Below are 27,844 nucleotides of genomic sequence, written 5' to 3' on the forward strand. Positions count from 1 at the left end.
CATCCTGGGGGATACCATTGACCAGGAACTGAACTGGACTAGCCATATAAATACTATGGCTACAAGAGCAGGTCAGAGGCTGGGAATCCTGCGGCGAGTAACTCACTGTTTGACTCCCCAAAGTCTGTCTACCATCTACAAGGCACAAGTCAGGGGTTTGATGGGATATTCTCCAATGCTTCCACAGGGGCTGTGGTGGAGAGAATCATCGGTCTTCTCAAGATGCACTTCCGATGCCTGGACTGCTCATTACAATATCCCCCAGGTCGTGTGTCGCTGATAGTGGTTGCATTCTGCGCTCTCCACAATTTGGGGCTGGAAAGGGGGCACACAGTGGATGAGGAAGGCGTGGACACAGTTGCTCCGGATGCACATGATGAGTGCAGCAGTAAGTCCGAGGATGAGCATGCACAGGAGAATGCTGAGGGGGTAGACACTGACCCGGGCATACTCCAGGGAGGCAGGGACACCCGGGAGGCTTTAATCCAAAGAGCCTTCAGCTAGCCCACTACAGATGGACCTTCAACACATGCCAGGGCTGCAGGCTCCCCTCCACACTCGATACCTAAGCGCTAAATCAGCCTGGATAATAACATTAACTAAGGGCCTTGTCAATAAAGCTCAATGTCAAACAACTCACTCATAACATCACGGCTTCCCATATACATGCAGAAGTAAGGAATCACCCTGAGTCATGGCGACATGTCAAAATTTATTGAGTAAACAAAAGTAAATTCATAAAGCAAAATGAAAACAGTGTTGGACATCACACCAAGTCTTCAACTAATTACTATGGGCCAACATAAAAGCACCGTTGAGAAACCCATGGTGTGCCTAAGGTGCCTTAAGTTATCCTAAATGGTGTTATGTCTAGGTGCTGACCCCTCGCTGACACAGGCATCTGAGACAGCCTGCTTACTGTGCATTACCTATTGGCCTCGTTGACCTTGGCAGATGTCCTCTGGCCCAAGGAGCATTTGTTGGCCCTGCCTGGGAGGGAGCGGCTGGCTTCCCCCCAGTCGCTGCAGCCTCATGGGATGCCACAGTTACTGGCAGAGGGGCAGAGGAGCTGCTGCCCTCATCCGAAGCGCCCTGAGAGGAGCCCGTAGAGATGACAGGCAGCTGTTACACCAACGTGAGATCGCTTCGGACCTCCCTGCTCATGGTAGTTGGATGGGCACCGGGCTGGGATACTTGGTGCCCAGGCCTTCTCCCAAACTGGCACTGACCAGCTGTGGCCAATGCTGCTGTGAGGTCTTGCAGGTCCGAGAGCAACCCCAGAAGGCCCTGATTGTTCTCCTGGAGGTGCCTCTCCACGAGAGTCGCCACTCTTTCCATGGACAAAACATGGCGCTCAGCCATGAGGCTTATTGCATCGGTGATGCTCTGCGTGGACTCTTCCAGCACGGGCATCATGTCACGTATAGCCTCATGTATCTCCACCAGATTGCTCCGCATACTCCAGAGGCATATCGTCAACCACCGACCGAGCAAGTACCTGGTCCCCAGCAGTCGTCTGACTGCCAGTGCCCTGGGCACTCTCTGTTTCTGCCCGCACCTCAAGCAAGTGCAAAGTGCCCTCACCACCGTACCCGGGACACTAGCTGAAAATTTAATTCCCATCGAGGTGCTAGTATGTGCGCTGGTGCCTGCCTGGCTCAGGCGGTGTGACGTTGAAGAGTGCATTTGCTCGGGGGCTTCAGGGGTGAGAAGTGGGCCCTCTGTCTCCTCCTTCCAACCCTGCTCCAGTGATGCTGAAAGGAAGAAAAAGGACATATGATTAGTTACAGTGCAGACAATGTCAACTTGCATGCCACTCCCCCAGATCATTATGCACTCGTCCTTCCATAATCAAGAGTAAACCTATGTTGCTAACTTCAATCACGGAGCATTCAGCAGTGCCATGGCTCCTGTGACACATATGGTGACCTGACTGCTCACCAAACACACTTCCCCGTGTCACCCCAGCCTCACTGCCACTGGTGGACCTGGGGGCATGGTGCCTCACAAGGTCTATGGCCTGCTGCTCAAAAGCTGTAAGGATGGCCAACTGGGCCTGCCCTCCGCCAGTGCGCATTCATTCTGACGCATTGTGTGCAGTCATTTCCTGAAAAGGAGGGAGGAGCATTGATTAGTCCAGCCTGCACCTGAATTCCCATCACAGCCAGAGTGGGACGTTGCAGGATTCCAGTTCTTTGTCACCCCGCAGAGCCGCACACTCACCCAAACAAGCCTGGGCTGATGCCCCCCTCCCCAAATTGCCCGAATGCTGCCTCCTTCATATGTGGCACCTCAAGGTGCCACATTGCTAACTAAGGAGGCACAAGCACGTGTAGATGGATTAGTGCCCTGTCAACTGGAAGCTGCCCTGCCAGCATTTTAGCATCCTGACTTCAACATACTTCCCAGTTCCAGCACTCTGCCTAGGTGCAGACCCTTAATTTTCAAACCCATCCTATACTCTGTGTGTCAGTGTCACACATGCTGCAGATGCAGAACACATCTTAGCTCAACCCTCTCAGGGTGAACTAGGCATGGGCAATCTCTGCTGTCACACCCAGCGAGGGATCCATGCCGTGAGGGATTCAATGACGTTACTGTACTCAGAGTTGGTGGGGGTGTGGGGGGTGGGTGGTGGGGTTTGGGGGAAAGGGCGACAGCTGCATTAAGTGACCTGAGGCAACATGGTACTCACCCTTCCCGAGCGCAGGAGATCATTGAACCTTTTGCAGCACTGGAGCCAGATGCGCTGCACCACATCATGGGAGCTAACACTCTCGGCCACCTCCTTCCACGCATGTTTGGTCAGGTCGGGGGGGCCTCTGCCTCCCGTCCCTCGGAAGAAGAATTTCTCACCGCGCTGCCACCTCCTCCAGGAGGGCAGCTAGGCACTCGTCAGAGAAACGAGGGGCACACTGCCCCGCAGGCCTACCCTCCAGTCAGGCCTGCCCCACTGGCCTACCCTCCGGACTGATCTGCCCCGCAGGCCTACCCTCCAGCCAGGCCTGCCCTGATGGCTTACCCTCCGGACTTGCCTCACCTATGTTGCCTCTTTGCAGAGCCCTTCACCCAGCCATTGTGAGCAGCCTTTCCAAGGCTGTCAGGCCTTCCTTTATACAGGCCACCTGTCCACTCTCGCTATGCAAGGGAGTCATGAAACACACTGGGCGGCCCTTAATTGGCCCGTCCGCGTAAAATGGCGGCTTTGACTCGAATGTGGGCAGCGATCGAGTTTGTGCCCACCAGCGCTTGCTATTGACCAGCTAGCCCAACATGAGGAAAATTCTCCCCCATGAGTTCTATGCAGCAGTGACAAGGCAAGTGGGTGCAAGCAGCTTCGAGTCTCCACCAGGTGCTCGTCTTTCTCCATGAGCAGGAGGGTGCAAGAGTGGCTCTCAAGGGTTGTCTTCTGCATCTGGAGGCTCCTATAAGGATGCTCTAAGTGTGGACAGCAGTTCCTCCGCCCCTCTGGCAGTGACATTTCAAACAACACTGTGGGTGTACCTATACCAAATGGACTGCAGTGGCTCAAGAAGGTGTCTTACCACCATTTTATCAAAGGCAATTATGGGTGGGCAACAAATGCTGGCCTTGCTGATGATGTTCACATCTCGTGATAGAATAATGACCTCAGCGCTTCCATTGACAGTGACAATATAGGATCCTGCAGGCTGCCAAAGTCATCCCAAGCCATGGGGCAGCCCAATCAGCAACCTGCCTCTAACCCAGCTGAAGCATAGGGGTAGGACCTTGTATCAACAAATGGAAGCAAGTTAAGGGGCTCACTTGTGCTTAGATCTTGTATGTGTTAGGGTTTTATAATGTGTTCCAATCAATAAATATTAGAGTCATTGCTGTTGATCATCCTTTTAACCTTGCTGCCTTATTAGATGTAATCTACAGCTTTGCTCCCTCAATGGATTGATAGTGTTGGAGTAGGCTCCGTCTGGTCAGCTCCTCAGCTTTGTCAGTGTGTGCTATGAATCTGGACACTAGGTGATGGAATATAAGATGAATGAGGTGACAGCAGGTCCACAAAAAGGTAAGTCTTTACTTAGCAGATTGTGAAGGGCATCAGGGTGACAGGAATCATGTACATATGAGATTGTCCCCAGCATCCCTTGCATCTCACATTTCTACTTGCCTCTGGTGCAAGGGGTTCTTCATCCAGTGCCACCTGCTCATCAGCCTCCTTCACATCATCTTCATTGGATGAGGAGTGGCAATCAATTATGTCCTCATTATTCAAGGCCTCCCACTACTGCAATGTTAGGTCATGCAGAGCATAAGGAAACTACCATGAAACCAGATCTTCGCTGAAGCATACAGAAGGGCGCAGCCTGATCAGTCAGTCTAGGCACTTAAATCTCACCTTCAATAGCCCAATAGCTTGTTCAATGATCACTTGGGTGAGCCTGTGGCAGGTAATGTGTCTGTCCTCTGCTGCAGTGCATGGGTTCCTTACAGATGTGAGTAGTCATGACTTCATGGTGACATTGAGAAAAATGTTGTCACACAGTGAGTGGTTAGGGTCTGGAATGCACTGCCTGAGTGCAGTGGAGGTAGTTCAATTGAGGTTTTCAAAAGAGAATTGGATCATTATTTGAAAAACTTGGAGGGTTACAGGGAAAGGGCAACTTGGTGAGTGGCCCCTTTAGAGGGCTAGCACAGACATGACAGGCTGAAAGGCCTCCTTCTGTGCAGTAACCATTCTATGATTTGATATATAGCTCTTACCTCAAAGAATCCAACCCTGAAGGCCTCCTGGGCCTGGAACAGCTCTGGCACCTGGACTGCCGAATTATGTAGGCATCATGGCTGCTCCCGTGCGTGAAGCTGAAGGATCCATTTTTGATGGTCATAGACCAGTTGTACATTGATGGAATGGAAGCCCTTCCTGTTTATGAAGGTCACTAGCTAATCCATGGGAGTCTTAATGGCCACATGCGTGCAGTCAATAACACCCAGCACTAGGGGGAATCCAGTAATGGCTCTGAAGCCAATGGATGTCTCCACATGACTGTTTTGATTGGTCCGGTAGAGCACATAGTTGCCAGTGCTCTTGAACAAGGAACTGGTCAGCTCTTTGATGCACCAATGGGCTGCAGCCTGTGAGATCTCATGCACTTCTCCAGTGGATTCCTGGAAAATTGAGAGCCAAAGTTCAGGGCCAGTGGCATTGGTTTTCCACCAAGCCTCATCAGTTTCAGTTTGTCCTGGGGCATGACACATGAGTCAGTGACCTTCTCCCTGGAGAGTGTGAGACTGTACTGAGACTGTTGCTTGAACATCTGGAGAGAGTTGAGCTATTTACAGTATTGAGCAGGTGGCTTTTGCATGCCTCTCTGTGCCCTTCTCTGAAGTGCCAAGCAGGGGGCTGGCTCTCTTACTGCTCCTGGCATTCCTGCTGTGCTCCCACCATGGCCTGGACCTCTCTCCATCTGTGCTGTTCCTTCTCCTCAGTGCTGGCCATGAAGACTGAGTGGATCAGGCTCATGGCAGGCCCTAGCCCTGTGCGTTCTTTGCAGCCCACCTAGCCCAAGAACTTTCCTTGGCTAATCCTTTGGAAGCCAGTGCCACTCTCCTCTGTGACCCATGCAGCATGTCCTCTCCATTTGTGCTCTCATCTTCACATGCCCTTTCAGTTGGCGCTGCCACCTTCACACATCCACCACCCCCCCCCCATTAGTTCTGTCACCTTCATATGTTTTCCCTGTTAATGCTGCCACATTCACCTTTCTTCTGTTGTCACCTGGCAATAGTCTCTGTTCCCCACCTTCCCTTCCATCACATGGTTGGCTTTCAGTGTTTCTGATGGCAGAGGCAGTACTGAACTTTTGCATCCTTGCCACCTCCTTTAGCCAGGTGGGGCTCTGAAGCCCTGTGATTCCTGTATCCTGTTCATAAAATTCTAAAAGCACTGTAAGAATTGAGTTAATTGCCATTTTAACTACCTTAATTGATGTCTCACCATGTCATGGTAAGAGGTCTGCCTCCTTGGTTCCCATTGCATGTAAAACTCAGATGCAATGTCAGGACATCAGACTCCAGGATGACTATGTCCCGACTGTATTTTATGCTCCCCCCTCCCCCGGGGAAAAGTCAAGTGATTAGCACTATGTCAAACTGCTCAGAGAGCCAGTGCAGACACGATGGGCCGAATGGCCTTCTTCCACACTGTAACAATACTGTGATTCTGTGAAGCCACATCTACCTTTACTATACTAGCTGCCGTAAAGCAGGTAAGTTTAAAGCTCTCAGCCACTTTGAGAAGCCATGGGGAAGGTAAGTGTGTAAGGGTGAAGGGATAGGGTGGCCAGGGGTGTGAGGTGGAGATGGCAGGAGGTTAAGGGGCGGGTAGGATGGATCGGAAGGGGTAGGATGGATCAGGGTAGGTTGGTTTGTGGGGGTTAGGATGAGTTGGGGGGTTTAGGATGGGTTAGCGGGGTAGAATTGATCAGTGAGGGGAGGCATCAGGTAGTCAGTCATATGGGTGGGGGTGTAATGGGGGTTGGGGTGTAGTCCAGGTGGTGGGGTTAGTCAGGAGGGTCGGGAGGGTAGTCACCTATGGGGGTTAATCGGGGGTAGTCGGGAGGGTAGTTGTGGGGTGTGGGTAGTTGGGTGCTAGTCAAGGGGTGGTGGGGTTGTCAGGGTGGTTGTGTGGTAGTTGACGTTGAGAATTGGCAAAGCTAAAAATTGGAACAAAATTTATTTTCCTGATTCAAAATAGCCATTGAATAGGGTCTGTGCACCTTGGTCCAATTATTCCCTCACTCTATAGCCACAGTTCGTCTGAAGACCACACTTTGCCTTGAATTCCCATATCATGGGATATTAACTAGTACATAATGAAAATTCTGTCTGAATGTATTAATTTATTATATATCAGTATATTTTGTCCCAGAGCAATGGGAACTGAACAAATTATATAAAAATACCTAGTGCCTTAGAAGCTATTAGGCTCAGTTTCTAAATGCAAGCAAAACCTGATTTTAAGTAACTTGATTCTCATGGCAGGGTTGTCCCAGTGTTTATGGAGTAAAGGGTTAATTGATGAGTCCATACCAGACAGTGAAATTTCCTCAGCAGCTTTTGACCAATTCAGTGTTTCTTTTTCGGTTTATGTGATATCATGGATACATTTTGTTTTACAACTGCTGGTCCGGGTTCATAGAATAGAAGGATATATTAATAAAGTTAGATGAAGAGGGGTATGAAGCATAAGTAGCTACAAAAACCAGTGGTCTGAATGGTCTGTTCCCATGCTATAAATTCTATAAATAATCTTCATATTTACAACCAGCAAAATCATGACACGCTTGGCTTTTTTATTTTGTCACGGGAGGTGGGTATCACTGGCAAGGCCAGTGTTTGTTGCCCATCCCTAAATTGTCCTTGAGCTGAGTGGCTTGCCATGCCATTTCAGGGAGCAATTTAGAGTCAACCACATTTGCTGTGGGTCTGGAGTCATATCCAGGCCAGACCAGGGAAAGATGGTAGATTTCCTTCACTAAAGGGCAACATTGAACAATATTGATTTTTATGACAATCAACATTCCAGATTTGTAAATTGAATTTAAATTCCACCAGTTGCTATGGTGGGATTTGAACCCACATCCCTAAAGCTTTGAGCCAAACTATCTGGGTTAGCAATAAAAACAAAAAACTGCGGATGTTGGAAATCTAAAACAAAAACAGAATTACCTGGAAAAACTCAGCAGGTCTGGCAGCATCGGCGGAGAAGAAGAAAGTTGACGTTTCGAGTCCTCATGACCCTTCGACAAAACAGTTCTGTTGAAGGGTCATGAGGACTCGAAACGTCAACCTTTTTCTTCTCCGCCTATGCTGCCAGACCTGCTGAGTTTTTCCAGGTAACTCTGTTTTTATCTGGGTTAGTAGGCTAGTAACGTTTCCACTACACCATCACCTCCCCAGTCAAAAGGTTAATTAAGAACTTTTTCAGATTATTACTGTCATCAGTTTCAGCCAGCGGGTTATACTTTAAAGGTGACCAATTAACTCAGCAAATTCCCAGAATTAATTGTAATAAGACAGTTGGTCTTGTAACAGATTGTCCTCAGTGACTTGAAATCTTGTAACAATGCTGCATGTCTAGACCTTGTTTATAATAGGCTTGTGGTTCGAATGTGACAAATACAGGAAACCTCTCCTGTTATAGAATCATAGAAAAGTTACAGCACAGAAGGAGGCCATTCAGCCCATCTTGTCCATGCCAGCGTGAGGACACCCAGGTGCCCTTTCTAATCCCACCTTCCTGCACCCGGCCCATAGCCCTGCAGCTTACAGCACTGAAGGTGCAGATCCAGGTACTTTTTAAAAGAGTTTAGAGTTTCTGCCTCTACCACCAACTTGGGCATCGAATTCCAGACACCCACTACCCTCTGTGTAAAAAAGTTCTTCCTCATGTCCCCCCTACACCTTCTGCCACTTATCTTGAATCGATGTCCCCTGATTCTAGAGTTCTCCACCAAGGGATTTTATCCTGTCCACTCTATTCCTGTCATAACTTTGTACACCTCAATCAAGTCATCTCCCCAAATACAGTAAACAGCAGGAGAGATGAATGGAACACTACCTTGAGTTGTACTCTAGGGAGAACACTGTCAATGTGGAACATCTCAACACCATAGAGAACCTGCCTGTTTTGGAAGAGCTGGATATTGAACCCACAGTGAAAGAGCTTAGCAAAGGTATTGACTTGCTTGCCATGGGCAAAGCTCCAGGTACTGATGCTATACCGTGGAACTCATAAAGAACAGGAAACCAGTACTCATGCAGCATCTGCAGGAACTTCTCTGCCTCTGCTGGATGGAGGGGCACTGCCCAGGATAGACGTGATCCAAAGATTGTGACCTGTACATGAACAAGTGCAACCGAAGTGAGTGAAACAATTATCTCCCTGCTGAGCATCATGGAAAAAGTATTTGTCCAGGTTGCCCTTGTCAGACTGCAGATCCGAGCTGAACACATATATCCCAAATCCCTGTGTGGTTTCAGAGCTGGAAGATATACAGTTGACATGAGCTTCTCAGTCTGGCAGAGAAATGCCATGAACAAAGGAGACCACTATCTATTGCCTTCACTGATCTCACCAAGGCATTCAACCATGTGAGCAGAGGTGGTATATATTAGCTGCTGGAAAAAATGGCTGCTACCAAAGCTGCTTAATGTGATCTCTTCTTTCCATGACAACATGATGGGTAAGGTCAGCTATGACGGGGCAACATCAGAATCTTTTGAGATCTGAAATGGGGCAAACAGGGTTGCATTCTGGCACTGACACCCTTTAGCATATTCTACTCTTTACTGCTGCCATAAGCATTCAGGTCATCTGCAGAGGGTGTCTACTTACATGCCAGAACTGATGGAAAGCTTATCAGCTTTGCTTGCCTGATATCCTAGTCAAAAGTGTCCCAAGTCCTCATCAAAGGTTTGCTCTACACTGACAAAGCCACATTAACATTCCACACTGAGGAAGACCCTCAGCAGCAGACTCTCTCATTCATGTAAATAGTTGGTTTGACCATCAACATCAGGAAGACAAATATCAGGTCCAGATTGTTAAAATATTGCCATATATCAGCATTGATAATGTAACGTGGGAGGTTGTTGCTAGCTTCACATATCTAGGCTCCACAATCACCAGCAATCTGTCACTTGATGCTGAAATCAACACATGCATGTCCAAAGCTGCAGCTGTTATATCTAAGCTGAGTAAGAGAGAGTGGAACAACTGCAAACTGATGGAGAACACCAAACTGCAAGTCTACTAAGGCTGTGTCCTCAGTGCACTCCTCTACAGTGGTGAGATCTGGACAACATATGCTGGGCAGGAGAAAAGGCTGAAAAATTTCCACCTTCGCAGTCTTACTCGTACCCTCTAAATCTCTTGGCAGGACAAGGTCACCCACTCAGAGGTTCTGCAGTGTGCTAATTTCATCAGCAAACACTTATTGCTAAGCAAACTCTGCGCTAGCTTGGTCACATTCGTCTGATGGATGACAATAGTACATTCCAAAGACCTATTGAATGTTGAATTAGCCACTGGGTCATGATATCATGGACATCCATACCTCTGCTACAAGGGCACCTTCAAGAGAGATATGAAGATGGCAAACATTGACGCTGACAACTGGGAGACAGTCACTGATAGTTGTGTCTTCTGGAGCTGACTGGAAAGTCATTGAAAAAGGCAAGCAGGAACAAATAGCTCAAGTGGCCGAGATGAGGGCCAGGAGAAGAAAAGAGGCCAGTGAATCATGCACCTTTGGAGCCCACTGCCTTCTTCTGCAACAAATGCGGCAAAGACTGCCATTCCAGAGTGGTAATCCTGAGCACAGATACTTAAAACAGAGTTGACCACCATGCCGCAAACCTTTGTCTTATGAGACTGAAGGCTGCCTGTTTATATGTTCCTATGTCAATGCTTTCCCACAACACTAGAGGGAGAGACAGCCTTATTCCCAAAGCTATTTCATAAACCTTTTTATACTAACAAAGGAGTGTAATTGGGAACAGGTCCTTCTCTTTCTGGAGTCCAGTTTGTGGTACAGACAATGGGAGAAAATAATCAACATTTTACTTCAAAACCTTGAATCATATCTCTCAACTGAGGCACTTTAATCAGAACACCCTGACTATGAAAACAATGGTACCACACATGACTTCAGTTGCCATGAAAGTTCTGTAGGAAACAGCACTCAGCAAATTACCAATCCCAATTCTACCCTTCTAACACATTCCACGATGAAAGGTACAATTTTAATTGTGACATTTCTGTTCGCAAACTGACTTTCTGCATATGACGCATAGTATTTTGGTACAACTACTACAATCTACAAGATTAAACTAAGAATACTTGCGTCACTTCTTGTAGACATTGTGCACGATGCCTTTAAATGATGCCTTTAAATGACTAAATGTATTGCAACACTCTTTCCACCACTTTACAAAATAACCAGACCTTCTATTTGACAGGATACACATTTGACAGTGCTCTCACTCTGCTGAAATATAAAGCTGTGTTCATGCCACTAAACATTATAGCAGCCATTGAGTTGTCATCTTTGTGCATGCCACGCTATCTGGTCAAGGAAACCATTGTACAAACTTGGAGAGTGGCACAAAAAGCATCTTTTGAAAAGGTATGTAGGTATTATTTTTCAGCTGTTTAATTTACTTCTTTGGAGACCTTAGCATTCTATTTACATACAAGTGGACATCTCACCATGCTGCTCACGTAGGCAATATAAAGATTCGTGTATTGTGCCATCTGCCAATCATGGCTCAGTTGGTAACACTCTTGCCCCTGAGTCAAAAGGTCCGAGAGACTTGAGCACAAAAATCTAGGCTGACACACCAACACAGTACTGAGGAAGTGCTGCACTGTCAGACTGCATTGTTAAACCATGGACCCTGCTGCCCTTTCAGGTGGATGCAAAAGATCCCATGGCACTACATCAAAGAGATAAGGTGGCATTTTCCCTGGTGTCCTGGCCAAAATTTATCCCTCAATCAACTACCCAAAATAGATTATCTGGTCATTCTCACAATGGTGTTTGCGGGAGCTTACGGTGTGCAAATTGGCTACTGCCAATTTTCCTACACTACAACAGTGACGACACTTGATTAAACATAAAGCGCTTTAAGAAACCCTGAGGTTGTGAAAGGCGCTATAGGAATGAAAGTCTTGTTTTATTTTTCTTTCCTTCATGTAGATTTGATAGAGGTGTTCAAATTCATGAGGAGGCTGATAGAATAGATAGGGAGATACTGTTCCCACTCATAAAAGGAGCAAGAATGAGATTTAAAGTGATTTGAAAAAGAAGCAAATGAGATGTGAGAAAAAATTTTTCCACACAGCACATGGTTTGAGTCTGGAATGCACTGCCTGGAAGTGTGGTGGAGGTAGGTTTAACTGTGTCATTCAAGAGGGCATTAGATGATTATTTGAATAGAAACAATGTGCAAGGATACGGGGAAAAGACAGGAGAATGACACTAAGTCATAATGCTCATTTGGAGAGCTGGTGCAGACAGGATGGGCTGAATGACCTCCTTCTGCACTGTAACAATTCTATGATTCTGTGATGTAAAATTCCATATGTTATTCTGCTTTTAAAGTTTAGCTGTAAGTAACTAATACACATCCCTTTATGAAAAACTGAACTGGACTAGCCATATAAATAAATACTATGGCTACAAGACCAGGTCAGGGGCTAGGAATAGTGTGACAAGTAACCCACCTCCTGATTCCCCAAAGCCATCTACAAGACACAAGTCAGGAGTGTGATGGAATGCTCCCCACTTGCCTAGATGAGTACAGCTCCCACAACACTCAAGAAGCTTGACACCATCCAGGACAAAGCAGCCTGCTTGATTGGCACCACATCCACAAACATTCACTCCCTCCATCACTAACGCACAGTGGCAGCAGTGTGCACCATTTACAAGATGCATTGCAGGAATTCACCAGCAAGAATGAGATTTAAAGTGATTTGAAAAAGAAGCAAATGACAGCATCTTCCAAATCCATGACCACTGTCATATAGAAGGACAAGGGCAGCAGAAAGGTGGGAATATCACTACCTGGAGGTTCCCCTCCAAGTCACTCACCATCCTGACTTGGAAATATATCGCCGTTCCTTCATTGTCACTGGGTCAAAATCCTGGAACTCCCTCCCTAACAGCACTGAGGGTGTACCTACACCACATGGACTGCCGTGGTTCAAGGAGGCAGCTCACCTCCACTTTCTCAAGGGCAACTAGGGATGGGCAATAAATGCTGGCCTAGCCAGCGAAGTCCACATCCCATGAATGAATAAAACAAAAGTCTAATTAAAATCCAATGGGAATTTTTGAAGATATTGAAGCAGGACTTTAATCTGGCCTTCAGTTGGATTTTAGTAAATCTTTCATTTATGCATGCCAGGTACTGTAAATTGTACAGCTGGGTCTTTGTGCTATGAAACATTTAAAGAGAGGCTTGATTCATACATGAAGCAAAAGGGAACAGGGTGGAAAGAACTTGTGCATAAATATTATCATAGGCCACTGGGCCAAATGGCTTTTTTCTGTGTTGTAGATTCAACATGTGTAGTAAGATTCTGTCTATTGTGAATGTGTTTGTGCTGCTGTACTAGAGCTGTAATACCAGCAGAACTTCAAACAGCCATGTGGGCACATCTGCAGTCTGTTTACTGATATTTGGTGAGAGACAATAACGTTATGTCAACAGGAAGTAAATGGATCAGGGAAACAATTGTGAATATGAAGATAGTGGTGCAGGATTAGAAGGAAGATGCTGATTTGCTTTTGTGGCTTCTGGGTGGCATTCAGCAGTTGTACAATCCAGGAGAAGGGAAAATTCTTATTCTTAGGTATAGAAACAAGAGACGCCTAGGTAGACGTCTTCAGCATTTGTCAGGGGGCTTGTGGTTGTTTCCCTATGCCTTGTCTTACACAAGGGTTGAGGGGACGGGTGAAGCATGTGGATTACACAATACTGTACGCTGCTTGTATTACTAAGCATAAAGAACAAATGGCATTCTGCAAAAAGTACTGAAGCAAAGATATTTTTTCTGAATTTAAAAAGCCAAAAATAAAGACCCTTCAGTTCTTTAACACAGGTACAGGGTAGCACTGAAATGGCAGCTTCAGAACCCCTCGTGCTCTTCTGGGAATTTTTTGTCCCTGAACTGCATCGTGCATGGGAGTAGGAAATTTAAATACACAGGTTCCTACACTATTTGCAGTACAAATTCCCGTGCTCTCTTCAAGAACATTGAGATTCAAATAGGTTATAAGACATACTGGAAGTTCTGTTGCAATGTTTATCAGGTTCAAAATAAACATACAGGATTAACGTCCATTTTTTCCTGGCATGGTGCTAGCTTTTTAAGCTGGGTGCCAAATCCCACCTGCAATCCAATCCTTGTAGGCACCTAAATACTGACTTTTGGGTGACACAGAAAGTATCAGAGTGTGTTGGCCAGTCATTCAATCCAACCTCCTTTAAATTTGGCAATCAAGTTGTGGGGTGTCAAATAGACGTTCTGATGCAGCTCGCTGGGCAGATGAATCAAGATTGCACTGGGCTGCTCACCGGCAAGGTGAGTTACATGGGATTGGGAGGTTGTGATCATGAAGGGTGAGGTGCCCAGGGTGGCAGATTATTTGTGTGAATGCCAGTGGAAAATGCCTGCCCTTCCAGAGCCCATAAAAATTTTCAAGACATACCTTTGGCAGGCCTCTTTGATTCTGTCACCAGTGAAACTGGTCAGAGCTCATGGTGAATGCTCCAGCTAGTTCAGACCAAAACACCACTTAGAGGTCTATTTATGCCATATGATCCCATTTTCCATTTTAAAAGGGGCCTGTGGCTGAAACAGGAAGATGCTTTTGACACCTTTTAAAATGGGACCAGCAATATCTGTGCTAAAAGAGCAGTATGGCTACTGTCTCCATTTTGAGGCTGTTTCTACCACATTAAAGCAATGAAAACTTACCCCAATGTATATATGATGTCATATCCAGTTTCCAAGTAATGTCTTCCAGCAGCTGATGTGTTCAGCTTCAGAATTTCCTTACTATCTTAATAGATATCTGCCTGCATTTTAGTCCAAGTGCCTGTTCAGGAAAACTTAATACTCTACATATGAAACATAAGAGGCCTTAAGAAAGGAGTACTCATTTAGCCATTTGGTCTATGCCAGAGCCTTCTCTCTCTGCAACTATTTCCCATTTTTGTCATTAATACACCTTACACCTCTGACAGAATTTTTACCCTCACATGGCAGCAGGCGAGAGGGGGTGAAAATCCGTGCTGCTGGGGCAATGCTGTAGGCAGACCTGAGGCTTCTCCCCTACCTGGTCACAGGTATGGTGACAAGGCCTGAGGCTGCTATAGCCATTTTTTAATTTAAAAGTTTTAAAAGCTGTTGAGTGGATGTCTCCAACTTAAGGGTGCCTCACTCTCTTATTTGGAACAGCAAGCTACAGCTTCTCCAGAATGGTACTGGAGGCAGATTCAATGGTAACTTTAAAAGGGAATTGCATACATATTTGGTTAATTTCATACATATCAGGGTTATGGGGAAAGAGGCAAGTAGAGTGGAACTACTAGTTCTTTCAGGCACAAGTACAGTGAGCTAAATGACCTCCATTTGTTCTGTATTCCATGGTTCTAATGAAGAGGCCATAACGAGGAGGAAGTGGGGCTAGAGCAGGTAGGGTGATATGGCTGGTTAGGGCCACCTAGAAGTGATTGGAGATGGTGTTGTCTGTGATCAGGGGTAAGAAAGTGGAGAGGCCACATGAGATGGCAATTTTGAGAAGTGTCCATGAATATAGACATGAGTCAAGTCAATTAAAATGCCAGGACCATATTTCTTTACAATCCATTTGATGTGCAGCTCTTTAGCCAACAGTATCTTATTGAATGGTTATCCTTGACTGCCTGTAGTCAGTTAATCAAATCTCATTGGAGGAATCTGCGGAAATATATCACTTTCTGGCAAGTAGAGACCGTGTTTCAAGGGTAACATTGGGCTGTAACTTCCAAGCTCCAGGGCAGTGTAACTGGGGGGTAACCCAAAGATCCACTAGGAAACACCCCCAGAGGTTCCCAGGTAAAGATTGCATGGCAATTGCCCAGGAAGTGAAAACTCCTGATGGACAATTGCCCTGCACTGGGAACGATCAGAAAATGCAATTTAAATTGCAAACTTTGGATGGTTCTGATTGTCTTACATCAATAGTTACCCCCAAAAAAGTTAGGAGAATTAAAACCACTTCTATCTTAGAACCATAGAACCATAGAACACTACAGCACAGAAAGCAGGCCATTCGGCCCTTCTAATTGGTGCCAAAATATTATTCCACTAGTCCCACTGACCTGCACCCAGTCCATAACCCTCCAGACCTCTCCCATCCATGTATCTATCTAATTTATTCTTAAAACTTAAGAGTGAGCCCACATTCACCACGTCAGATGGTAGCTCGTTCCACACTCTCACCACTCTCTGAGTGAAGAAGTTCCCCCTAATGTTCCACCTAAACCTTTCCCCTTTCACCCTAAAGCCATGTCCTCTTGTGTTTATCTCTCCTAACCTAAGTGGAAAGAGCCTACTCGCATTTACTCTGTCTATACCCCTCATAATTTTGTAAACTTCTATCATTTCTCCCCTCATTCTTCTATGCTCCAAGGAATAAAGTCCTAACCTGTTTAATCTTTCTCTGTAACTCAACTCCTTAAGACCCGGCAACATCCTAGTAAATCTTCTCTGCACTCTCTCAATCTTACTGATATCCTTCCTGTAGTTAGGTGACTAGAACTGCACACAATACTCCAAAGTTGGCCTCACCAATGTCTTATATAATCTCACCATAACATCCCAACTCCTATACTCAATACTTCGATTTATGAAGGCCAGTATGCCAAAAGCTTTCTTTACAACCTTGTCTACCTGTGACGCCACTTTCAGGGAACTATGTATCTGAACTCCCAGATCCCTTTGTTCCTCCGCTCTCCTCAGTGCCCTATCATTTACTGTGTATGTCCTACCTTGGTTTGACCTTCCAAAATGTAACACCTCACACTTTTCCGCATTAAATTCCATCTGCCATTTTCTGGCCCATTTTTCCAGTTGGTCCAGATCTCTCTGCAAGCTTTGAAAGCCTTCGTCGCTGTCCACAATGCCTCCAATCTTAGCGTCACCAGCAAACTTGCTGATCCAATTCACCACATTATCATCCAAATCATTGATATAGACAACAAACAACAATGATCCCTGCACAGATCCCTGAGGCACACCACTAATCACAGACCTCCAATCTGAGAAGCAATCATCCACTACCACTCTCTGTCTTCTCCCACACTGCCAATTTTGAATCCAGTTTACAACCTCTCCAGGGGTATCCACTTCTGGGTAACTATTGTATAGGCCCACACCAACCTCAATGGGACTCATCCCATCACCCCCCCAAACCTCCAGGGGACTCCTCCCATCTCCCCCGAATCCCCAGAGGTCTACCCTCACCCCCAACTATCCCCTCCCCATGGCCAAGGCTCCCCCTCTCCCCCACAAACTCTCCATTGACTCTCCCCCAACCCTTAAACACCCGCAGGGGACTGCCTCCACCCCTGATCACCCCACCCCCACGGGGTTCCCCCACTATTGCCCTCACCCCAACCCCCAACTAACCCTCACCTGGGCAGACATGACCCAACTCCCTCATCACCGACAACTCCCACTGCAGCGACTGTCCGACCTACCCCCCACCAACTGTCTGACCTTCTCACCCCACAACTGTTGGCCTCTCCTCCCTGTTCAGCAACACCCCCACTGTCTGACCCACCCCCCCCCGACTTTCCCCTTCCCCTGTCATTCCTACGCCTCCCCCGACTGCCTGACCTGTCCATGTCCCCAAATGTCCAATCCCATCTGACTGTCAGACCTCGTCCCACCTCACTGTTGCCCCCCCGACTATTCCACATCCTGAAAGCCAGAAAACCTCCAACTATCCAGCCCCCAACCACTATCTGCCCCCCCAACTGTCCGCCTTCCCAATTTTCCGAACCCCCATGACTGTCAGAACACCCCTGACTGCCCGACTTCCCACAAATGTCTGACCCCCGCTCCTGACTGCCCGACAAACACCCCTCACCAACTGTCTGACAACTCCAATGATTGTCCAAGCCCCCTAGACGGTACAACGCCCCTGGACTGTCTGACCCTTCTCCTGACTGTCGAACTCCACCTCTGACTGTCCAAGAACCCCCACCAAAACCCCGGCTGTCTGACCCCCCAATTCTGATCACTTACCTGACAAACCTACCTTTCCTTGGCTTGAAAGTGGCTGGACCTTTAAACTTACCTGATTTACGGCAGCTAGTGCTGTAAAAAAGGGGGCATGGCCTCCTTCCGTCTGATTCTGCAGTGCTCAACTGAAGGCCTCAAGAGCACACTGAGCTGCACAGTTCTCACCCAGCCTGAGTCACAAGGTTGGGCGAGAAGGGAATGAGAAGGTTTCCAGGTAAGAAAGTAGGAGTGGGATGGCAATCCAACTCTGATTGCCAGTCCGTGTAAGTTCAGGCCCATTATGTCACAGGCAGGTTGAGCAACTGTCCCGGATTTTACGGGATCGTCCTTTACTTGAGCCTACTGTCCTGTGTCCCGAGTTGTATGTTGCCGGGACTTTGTTTTTCCCATAACCTAGACCTTTAAATTGCGTGTATGTGCAGTAGGCTCCTACGTGTTTACACTGTTCCTGGCTGCCTGATCTGACTGGTTCACCACCACCCCCATTCCCTCACCTACCCCCTCACACTCACAGGTTCGCAAGGGCAGCCCCTGCTTGTACGTATGGTCCCCCATGCCAAAGCATTCCCTAATTGTTTTCCCCAACAGGAGGTCATCCTGGCCATGGTCGAGCAGACTGTCTGATTTGTCTGATGTGGATTCTCCCTAAATGCAAGTACATTTTGCTGCCTAGTGCAGGCAAATTGTATTAACATTAACTTTAAGTGATGGGAGTTGTATACTCTAATAAAGTACAATGGCACAGGTTTCTGTTCAACCCTATATTTCTCACTGCATTTGAATAAATATTGTATAAATAAGGGTGCATTCTGGTTTATAGAGGACATGGGGAGACATTAGGATTGGTGACTGTTACCTGGTCAAAGAGGTAGGTTTGTCTGCATCTTAAAAAAATGTGAGAAAAATAGAGATTTTACAGAGGGAATTCCAGAGCTTAGAGCCTTGACATCTTAAGGCACAGTCGTCAATGGTGGTTTGAAGGAGTTGGAGATGCACAAGAGGCCAAAATCTGGAGGAAAGCAGAGTTCTTGAAGAATCAAGTGATTACAGTTTCACAAAAAAAATAGTTTCAGATAGTCCAGTGCAAATAAATCTTCAATATTCATTGTACATACATGGTATAACAATACTAATCTGATATTACACCTTAAAATTATTCTCACTCCTTGTTCTATTCTTTCTTTCAGAAAATGGCCGCCCAAAAATTCAAACTTAATGATGTCGACTTTGGGGATGTTTTTGAAAATTATACATACTCTGCTGACTACAGTATTCTCCCAGACATGTCACCCTGTACACCCATGGTAAACAGGTCAATCAACACGGCAATTGCAATTGTCTATGCCCTGGTTTGTTTCCTCGCTATGGCAGGGAACATGGTCGTAATGGTTGTCATACTTTACAATCGACGCACAATATCATCCACAGATATCTTCCTGCTTCATCTGGCAGTGGCCGATCTGCTCTTTGCCGTGACCCTACCTTTTTGGGCAGTGGATGCCATATCTGGCTGGGTGTTTGGTGATGCCATGTGTAAGATCATCAGCATGTTACAGGAAGTTAACTTTTACAGTGGGATTCTGTTGTTGACTTGTATCAGTATCGATCGCTATCTGTCTATTGTCTACTTCTCACAGACCCACAAACAGAAGAGACCATTTCTAATCAAGCTGGTCTGTGTTGCTGTTTGGGTGGTGGCTTTTGTTCTGTCTTTACCAATTCTGTACAACGGCAAATACACATATTCTGGCCATATCGTGTGTTATGAGATACTTGAAGGTGAATTGGCTGAAACATGGAGAATAACCACCAGGTTTTTGCGGCACTTTATTGGGTTCCTCATTCCACTGACTGTTATGATCTTCTGCTACAGTGTGATGATCCAGAAGCTGTGTCAAATGAAGGGATTCAGGAAACAAAAAGCCATGAAGGTCATTACAGCTGTGGTGCTTGCTTTCCTCATTTGTTGGCTGCCATACAATATTACTGTGTTCATTGACACACTGATGAGGAGCAAACTCATTGATGAAACTTGTGACATGCGCAATCATATCGACAAGGCTCTGTCTGCAACTCAGAGTTTGGGGTTCCTGCACAGCTGCATTAATCCAATCCTATACACATTCATTGGGGTGAAATTCAGGAGGAATGCGGTCAAATTCTTTGTTAAGAAAGGAATCATTAAGCAAACCATCATGTCAAAGCATAGGAGGTCTGTAGGTTCCGTCACTGAATCTGGACTTATTTCAACTAGCAACTACGGTGCTTCTGATGGAAATATCAGGACAGTCAGTGAGTCAGCAGACAAAAAACATGAAGGAATTAATAGACAAAGTTGCTGTGAACTAAAACATTGAGTAACAGTGCTGTAGAGGTTTCAGTTTTGAGCATAGTAGCTAGGATACACCACATGTTCAGCAGATCATATTAAGGGTTGTAGGGTTAAATGATGAGGATAGGCTGCAAGAACTTGGCTTGTACTCTGTTAAGCTAAAAGGCTGAGGGCGATCTAATTAAGGTGTTTAAATGGTAAAGGGATTCAGTAGGATGAAGACAGAGAAGATATTTGATAGGGGAATCCAGAACAAAGGAATGTAATCTTAAAATTACAGCCAGGATATTTAGGAATGAACTGAAGAACCACATTTTCACACAACAGATAGTGGAACTCTCTCCCCTGAAAAGGCTGCAGATCAATTGTATCGGGGGATACAGAGGAAAGACAGATAAATGGACCTGAGGCCTAGATTAGTGATAATCTAACAATAATGGAAGAAGCTTGAAAAGCCGAATGGCCAATTCCTGTTCCTATGCTATATACAGTATTTGTTATTTTACCATTCTGTGAAGTTTGAATGATAATATTTGTATAAAAAAAATCATATATCACTGTTAGATTATTTGAGTATTCATTTTTATTTAATAAATTCACTTTGTGTTTATACTTTAAAAAAGGTCCACTGTGTGTCTCTTTTCACTTTTCAAGACTGAATGAAAATATTACAGCAGTATAAAAGCATTTCTAAAGTAGACTTTACAATTCATTAATGCATAAATTTTCCTGAAATCCTTCCCTCGACTTCCAGAGACAGACTTTTTAATTTTCATTTACGGGATCTGGGCGTCGCTGGCTAGACCAGTATTTATTGCCTGTCCCTAGTTCACAAAATCACAGAATCACACAGAGCAGAAAAGGCCCTTCGGCCCATTGAGTCTGCATCGACATGTGGGAAACACCTGACCTATCTACCTAATCCCATTTACCAGCACTTGGCACATCATAACATTCAAGTCTATGGGCCAAGTGCTCATCCAGGAACTTTTTAAAGGATGTGAGGCAACCTTGAGGTGGTGAGCTGCCTCCTTGAACTGCTGCAGTCCGAGTGATGTAGGTACACCCACAGTGCTGTTAGGGAGGGAAATCCAGGATTTTGACCCAGTAACATTGAAAGCAATGTATTTCCAAGTCAGGGTGGTGAGTGGCTTTGAGGTGAATTTCCAGGTGATGATGTTCCCATGTATTTGCTGTCCTCGTCCTTCTAGGTGGTAACGGTCATGGGTTTGGAAGTTGCTTTCTAAGGAGCCTTGGTGGGTAGCTGCTGTGCATCTTGTAGATGGTACACACTGCTGCCACTGTTCGTTGGTGGTGGAGGGAGTGAATGTTTGTGGATAGGGTGCCAATCAAGCAGACTGTTTCATCCTGGATGGTGTCAAGCTTCTTGAGTGTTGTTGGAGCTGCACTCATCCAGGCAATTGGAGAGTATTCCATCACACTCCTGGCTTATGCCTTGTAGATGGTGTACAGACTTCAGGGAGTCAGGAGTGAGTTACTCGCCGCAGGATTCCTAGCCTCTGACTAGCTCTTGTAGCCACGGTATTTATATGGCTGGTCCAGTTCAGTTTCTGGCCAATGGTAACCCCCCAGGATTTTGATAGTGGGGTATTCAGCAATGGTAATGCCATTGAATGTCAAGGGGTGATGGTTAGATTTTTTCTTGTTGGAGATGGTAATTGCCTGGCATTTGTGTAGCATGATTGTTACTTACCACTTGTCAGCCCAAATCTGGTTATTGTCCGGGTCTTGTTGTATTGGAACATGGACTGCTTCAACATTTGAGGAGTCATGAATGGTGCTAAACATTGTGCAATAATCAGTGAACATCCCCACTTCTGACCTTATGATGGAAAGGAGGTCATCAATGAAGCAGCTGAAGATGGCTGGGCCTAGGACACTACCCTGAGGAACTCCTGCAGCGATGTCCTGGGACAGAGATGAATGACCTTCAACAACTATAACCATCTTCCTTCCTTTGTGCTAGGTATGACTCCAATTAGCGAAGAGTTTTCCCCCTGATTCCTGCTGACTCCAGGGGCTCCATGATGCCACACTTGGCCAAATGCTGCTTTGATTTCAAGGGCAGTCACTCTCACTTCACATCTGGAGTTCAGCTCTTTTGTCCATGTTTGAACGAAGGCTGTAATGAGGGCATAAACTGAGTGACCCTGGTGGGACCCAAACTGAGCATTAGAGAGCAGGTTATTGCTAAGCCAGTTCGGCTTGATAGCACAGTTGATGACTCCTTCCATTACTTTTCTGATAATGGAGAGTAGAATGATGGAGCAGTAATTGGCTGGGCTGGATTTGTCCTGCTTTTTGTGTACAGAACATACCCTGGCAATTTTCCACATTGCTGGGTAGATGTCAGTGTGTGGCTGTACTGGAACAGCTTGGCTAGGGGCACGGCAAGTTCTGGTACTATTGCCGGAATATTGTCAGGGCCCAAAGCCTTTGCAGCAGCCAGTGCCTTCAGCCGTTTCTTGATAACGTATGGAATAAATCAAATTAGCTGCAGCCTGGCATCTGTGTTGCTGGGGATCTCTAGAGGAGTCTGAGATGGATCATCCACTCAGCACTTCTGGTTGAAGATTGTTGCAAATGCTTCAGCCTTCTATTTTGCGCTGATGTGCTGGGCTCCTCCATCATTAAGGATGGGGATATTTGTGGAGCCTACTCCTCCAGTGAGTTGTTTAATTGTCCACCACCATTCACAGCTGGATTTGGCAGGACTGCAGAGCTTAGATCCGATCCATTAGTTGTGGAATTGCTTATCTCTATCTATCACTTGCTGCTTATGCTGTTTGGTGCACAAGTAATCCTGTGTTGTAGCTTCACCAGGTTGATTCCTCATTTTTATATGCATAGTGCTGGTCCTGGCATGCCCTCCTGCACTCTTTATTGAACCAGGGTTGATCCCCTGGCTTGGTGGCAATGGTAGAGTGGGGCATATGCCGAGCCATGAGGTTATGGATTGTGGCTGAGTACAATTCTTTTGCTGCTGATGGCCTACAGCACCTCATGGATGTCCTGTCTTGAATTGCTAGATCTTTTCAAAGTCTATCCCATTTAGCAAGATGGTAGTGCCACACAACACGATGGAGGGTATCCTCAGTGTGAAGACAGGACTCTGTCTCCACAAGGACTGTGCGATGGTCATTCCTACTGATACTGGGATGGGCAGATGCATTTGTGGCAGGCAGGTTGGTTAGAATGAGGTTAAGTGTGTTTTTCTCTCTTGTTGGTTCCCTCGCTACCTGCCGCAGACACAGTCTAGCAGCTATGCTCTTTAGAACTTGGTCAGCGGAGGTGCTACTGAGCCACTCATGGTGATGGACATTGAAGTCTCCCGACCAGAGTAAGTTTCTGCACTCTTGCCAGCCTCAGTGCTTCTTCCAAGTGATGTTCAACATGGAGGAGTGCAAATTCATCAGCTGAGGAGGGGTGCTATGTGGTAATCAGCAGGAGGTTTCCTTGCCCATGTTTGACCTGATGCCATGAGACATGTTGAGGACTCCCAGGGCAACTCCTTCTCACCTTATACCACTGTGCTGCCTCCTCTGCTGAGTCTGCCCTGCCGGTGGAACAGTTCATACCTGGGAATGGTGATGTCTGGGACATTGTCTGTAAGGTATGTTTCCGTGAATATGATTATGTCAGGCTCTTGCTTGACTAGTCTGTAAGACAGCTCTCCCAATTTTGGCACAAGCCCCCAGCTATTAGAAAGGACGTCTCTACAAGGTTGGCTGTTGTAGTTTCCGGTGCCTAGGTCGATGGCAGGTTGTTTGTCCGATTTCATTACTTTTTATAGACTTATTAGCAGTTTGATTCAACTGCATGTCTTATAGGCCATTTCAGGGAGCATTTAAGAGTCAACCTGATTACTGTGGGTCTGGAGTCATATGTAAGCCAGACTACAGCAGCTTTCCTTAGTGAACCAATTGGGTTTTTACAGCAATCAACAATGGTTTCATGGTTATCATTAGACTTTTAATTCTGGATTTGTATTGAATTCAAATTCCACCATCTGCAGTGCTGGGACTCGAACCCAGATCCCTAGAGCATTACCCTGGGTCTCAAGATTACTAGTCCAGTGACAATACCACTACACCACTGCCTTCCCCAAGAAGGGATTATTTTGGGTAAAGGAGAAAAACAGGTGCGAACTGGGTGCTGTGTGAATAAGATTTATACACCTGCAATTTTGAGGCTGATTGATGATAACCATGATTTAATTGTGCCTGAAGGTATTAAACCCAAGACCTGCATGCTTAGCACTCAAGTACTGATAAGGAGCAATTTTCCTGAAGCGATATGTAGCTTCCACATATGCACTTTTACTGAAATTGTGGAATGCGCTGAGTAACAGACAACAGCTCATATCTTCATGGTTCAGGGACCAAAGGAGGTAGCTCGCAGGTTATCAGAGGCAGCACGAGAGGTCCTGATGGAACAAGTACAGCAGAACAGCACTGAAGAAGGGTTATACAGACTCGAAACGTTAACTCTGCTTCTCTTTCCGGATGCTGTCAGACCTGCTGAGCTTTTCCAGCATTTTCTGTTTTTATTTCAGGGAAACAGGAATGTTTTGTACCTACTAAGGGGATGAAGGCCACAATGGCAAAAAATGTTGCCCCAGAATATTGTTCCTGTGCTTCAAAAATTTAATGATTTGACAAGACCAGCCAAGGTAAGATCTCATCTCACAAAGATGATTCTCAATAACTGCACTAGCACCAGCATCACAATGTGACACTACACCTACTATCAAACTGTACACTGATATTATATTCCTCATGCTATTGCATCCTTCACATGTAATACTCGCACCTGAGTCTTGTCTCACAGCTATAGCTGTTCAACCAAGTCAGACATCACACACACACATACACAAAACAATATACTGTCATGACAATGTGACGCCTCATCAGCTGGTCAGATATATATTGAACTTCTTTGAAATGACTTTGGCCAGCAAAGACAGTGACATTAAAATGGCTGCATATGTCACCTGACCTACAAATTGGCCAAGTCTGGAAACTTCTGAACGTGGACTTGCCAGAAGACATAGCTATTGGCAGTTTCCCGAAAGGGCTTCATACCCGTCATTTCTGAACTATGTACAAAACATAAGGACAGTGGACCTCTAGACTTTCTGACCTCAGAAACCACCAAGACCAACAGGGACTAACAAAACTCATTATACAAGGGGAGTGCGAAGGATCCCTATCTGTTTCGATTGCATCTTGATAGCCTCAACAATAGGAGATCAATGCTCTTTCATTAATATGGATCACCCTCAATTGTGTACCAAGAGCAGCTTTCATATGGCCAAAACTCCCTTGTGAAAAGCTATGATTCTAAGCTTGTCTGTGGATTACTGTAACAGAAGATGAAGTCTGCAGAATGGATCAGAAACACCATCTCTTCCCTTACTATCTCAAGTTCAGAGGCCTATCTCTGCTACATTTTGGAATATATCACAGAAATATAGAATTTCAATTGACAGGAACTCTGCCTGTTTATATCATACTGGGGTCAACAGATAGAGAAGTTCTGAAGGAGACTTCAAAATCCCAAAGCAGCATTTCCAGGAAAAACGGCAGGACCACTGTTTAAAGAACTGCCTCAACTACAAACAACGGTGAAGGACTCATAGCCAGTCAATTCTTTTTTTAAAAAACAAAAACAGAATTACCTGGAAAAACTCAGCAGGTCTGGCAGCATCGGCGGAGAAGAAAAGAGTTGACGTTTCGAGTCCTCATGACCCTTCGACAGAACTAGGTGAATCCCAGGAAGGGGTGAAATATAAGCTGGTTTAAGGTGGGGGGGGTGCGGGGTTGGGTGGGGGGAGAGAAGTGGAGGGGGGTGGTGTCGTTGTAGGGACAAATAAGCAATGATAGAAGCAGATCATCAAAAGATGTCACAGACAACAGAACAAAAGAACACATAGGTGTTGAAGTTGGTGATATTATCTAAACGAATGTGCTAATTAAGAATGGATGGTAGGGCATTCAAGGTATAACTCTAGTGGGGGTGGGGGGAGCATAAAAGATTTAAAAATATTTAAAAATAATGGAAATAGGTGGGAAAAAGAAAAATCTATATAATTTATTGGAAAAAAACAAAAGGACAGGGGAAGAAACAAAAAGGGGGTGGGGATGGAGGAGGGAGGTCAAGACCTAAAGTTGTTGAATTCAATATTCAGTCCGGAAGGCTGTAAAGTGCCTAGTCGGAAGATGAGGTGTTGTTCCTCCAGTTTGCGTTGGGCTTCACTGGAACAATGCAGCAAGCTAAGGACAGACATGTGGGCAAGAGAGCAGGGTGGAGTGTTGAAATGGCAAGCGACAGGGAGGTTTGGGTCATTCTTGCGGACAGACCGCAGGTGTTCTGCAAAGCGGTCACCCAGTTTACGTTTGGTCTCTCCAATGTAGAGGAGACTGCATTGGGAGCAACGAATGCAGTAGACTAAGTTGGGGGAAATGCAAGTGAAATGTTGCTTCACTTGAAAGGAGTGTTTGGGCCCTTGGACGGTGAGGAGAGAGGAAGTGAAGGGGCAGGTGTTACATCTTTTGCGTGGGCATGGGGTGGTGCCATAGGTGGGGGTTGAGGAGTAGGGGGTGATGGAGGAGTGGACCAGGTGGAGATATTTCTCCTCATCTCAGTCCTAAATGGTCTACCTCATATTCTCAGACTGTGACCCCTGGTTCTGGACTCCCCCACCATAGGGAACATCCTTCCTGCACCTACCCTGTCTAGTCCTGTTAGAATTTTATAGGTTTCCATGACCCACTCACTCTTCTGAACTCCAGTGAATATAATCCTGATCAACTCAATCTCTCCTCATATGTCAATCCCACCATCCCAGGAATCAGTCAGGTAAAATTTCGCTGCACTCCCTCTATAGCAAGTATATCCTTCCTCAGATAAGGAGACAAAAACTCCATGAGAACACTCCTTTTATGATGTCAGCTGTGGCTCAATTGGTAGCACACTTGCCCCTGAGTCAGAAGGCTTTAGGTTTGTCCCACTCCAGGCCCCTGTGCACAAAAGTTCTAGGCGGACACATCAGTGCAGTACTGAGGGAGTGCTGCATTGTTTGAAGTGCTATCTTTTGGTTTAGACATTAAACCAAGGCCCCAACAGGTGGATGTAATTATCTCACAAGACTATTTTGAAGAAGAGCAGAGGATTCAACTCCAGTGTCCTGGTCAATATTTATCCTTCAATCAACATCACACAAGATTATCTGGTCATTATTACGTTTGTGGGCCTTGCTATGTGTAGCTTGGCTGTAGGGTTCCCAGATTACAACAGTGACTACACTTCAAAAGTACTTCTTTGGCTGTAAAACATTTTGGAATGCTCTGAGGTTGTGAAGGCACTACAGAAATGCAAGTCTTTCTCTCTTTTTGAGGGGGTTGGCAGCGACCGGGATAAGAATAATAGTTGCGCTGGCTGGGCAGAGGAGGCTTACTGGCTCGCGATACATGACTTGAGAAAAAACATTTTCACACAATGTGTGGTTCAAGTATGGAATGCTCTGCCTGGAAGTGTGGTGGAGGCAGGTTCAATTGAGGTGTTCAAGTTGGCATTAGATGATTATTTGAATAGAAACAGTGTGCAGGGGAAAGGTAGGGCAATGGCACTAGATTATAATGCTCAAT

At 45.9% G+C, this 27,844-nt stretch overlaps 1 protein-coding gene across 1 annotated transcript; it reads left to right on the forward strand.

The window, feature by feature from the left end:
• Positions 1-3,984: 3,984 nt before the first annotated feature.
• LOC121284629 (C-X-C chemokine receptor type 2-like) lies at positions 3,985-20,796 on the forward strand. The gene is made up of 3 exons (XM_041200158.1): positions 3,985-4,042; positions 10,999-11,165; positions 19,030-20,796. The coding sequence occupies exons 1-3, from the start codon at positions 4,000-4,002 to the stop codon at positions 20,197-20,199; spliced, it is 1,380 nt and encodes a 459-aa protein (XP_041056092.1). The 5' UTR covers positions 3,985-3,999; the 3' UTR covers positions 20,200-20,796.
• Positions 20,797-27,844: the final 7,048 nt, after the last annotated feature.

Source organism: Carcharodon carcharias, chromosome 12 (assembly GCF_017639515.1).
Source record: "Carcharodon carcharias isolate sCarCar2 chromosome 12, sCarCar2.pri, whole genome shotgun sequence".
In the NCBI taxonomy this organism is placed as follows: domain Eukaryota; kingdom Metazoa; phylum Chordata; class Chondrichthyes; order Lamniformes; family Lamnidae; genus Carcharodon; species Carcharodon carcharias.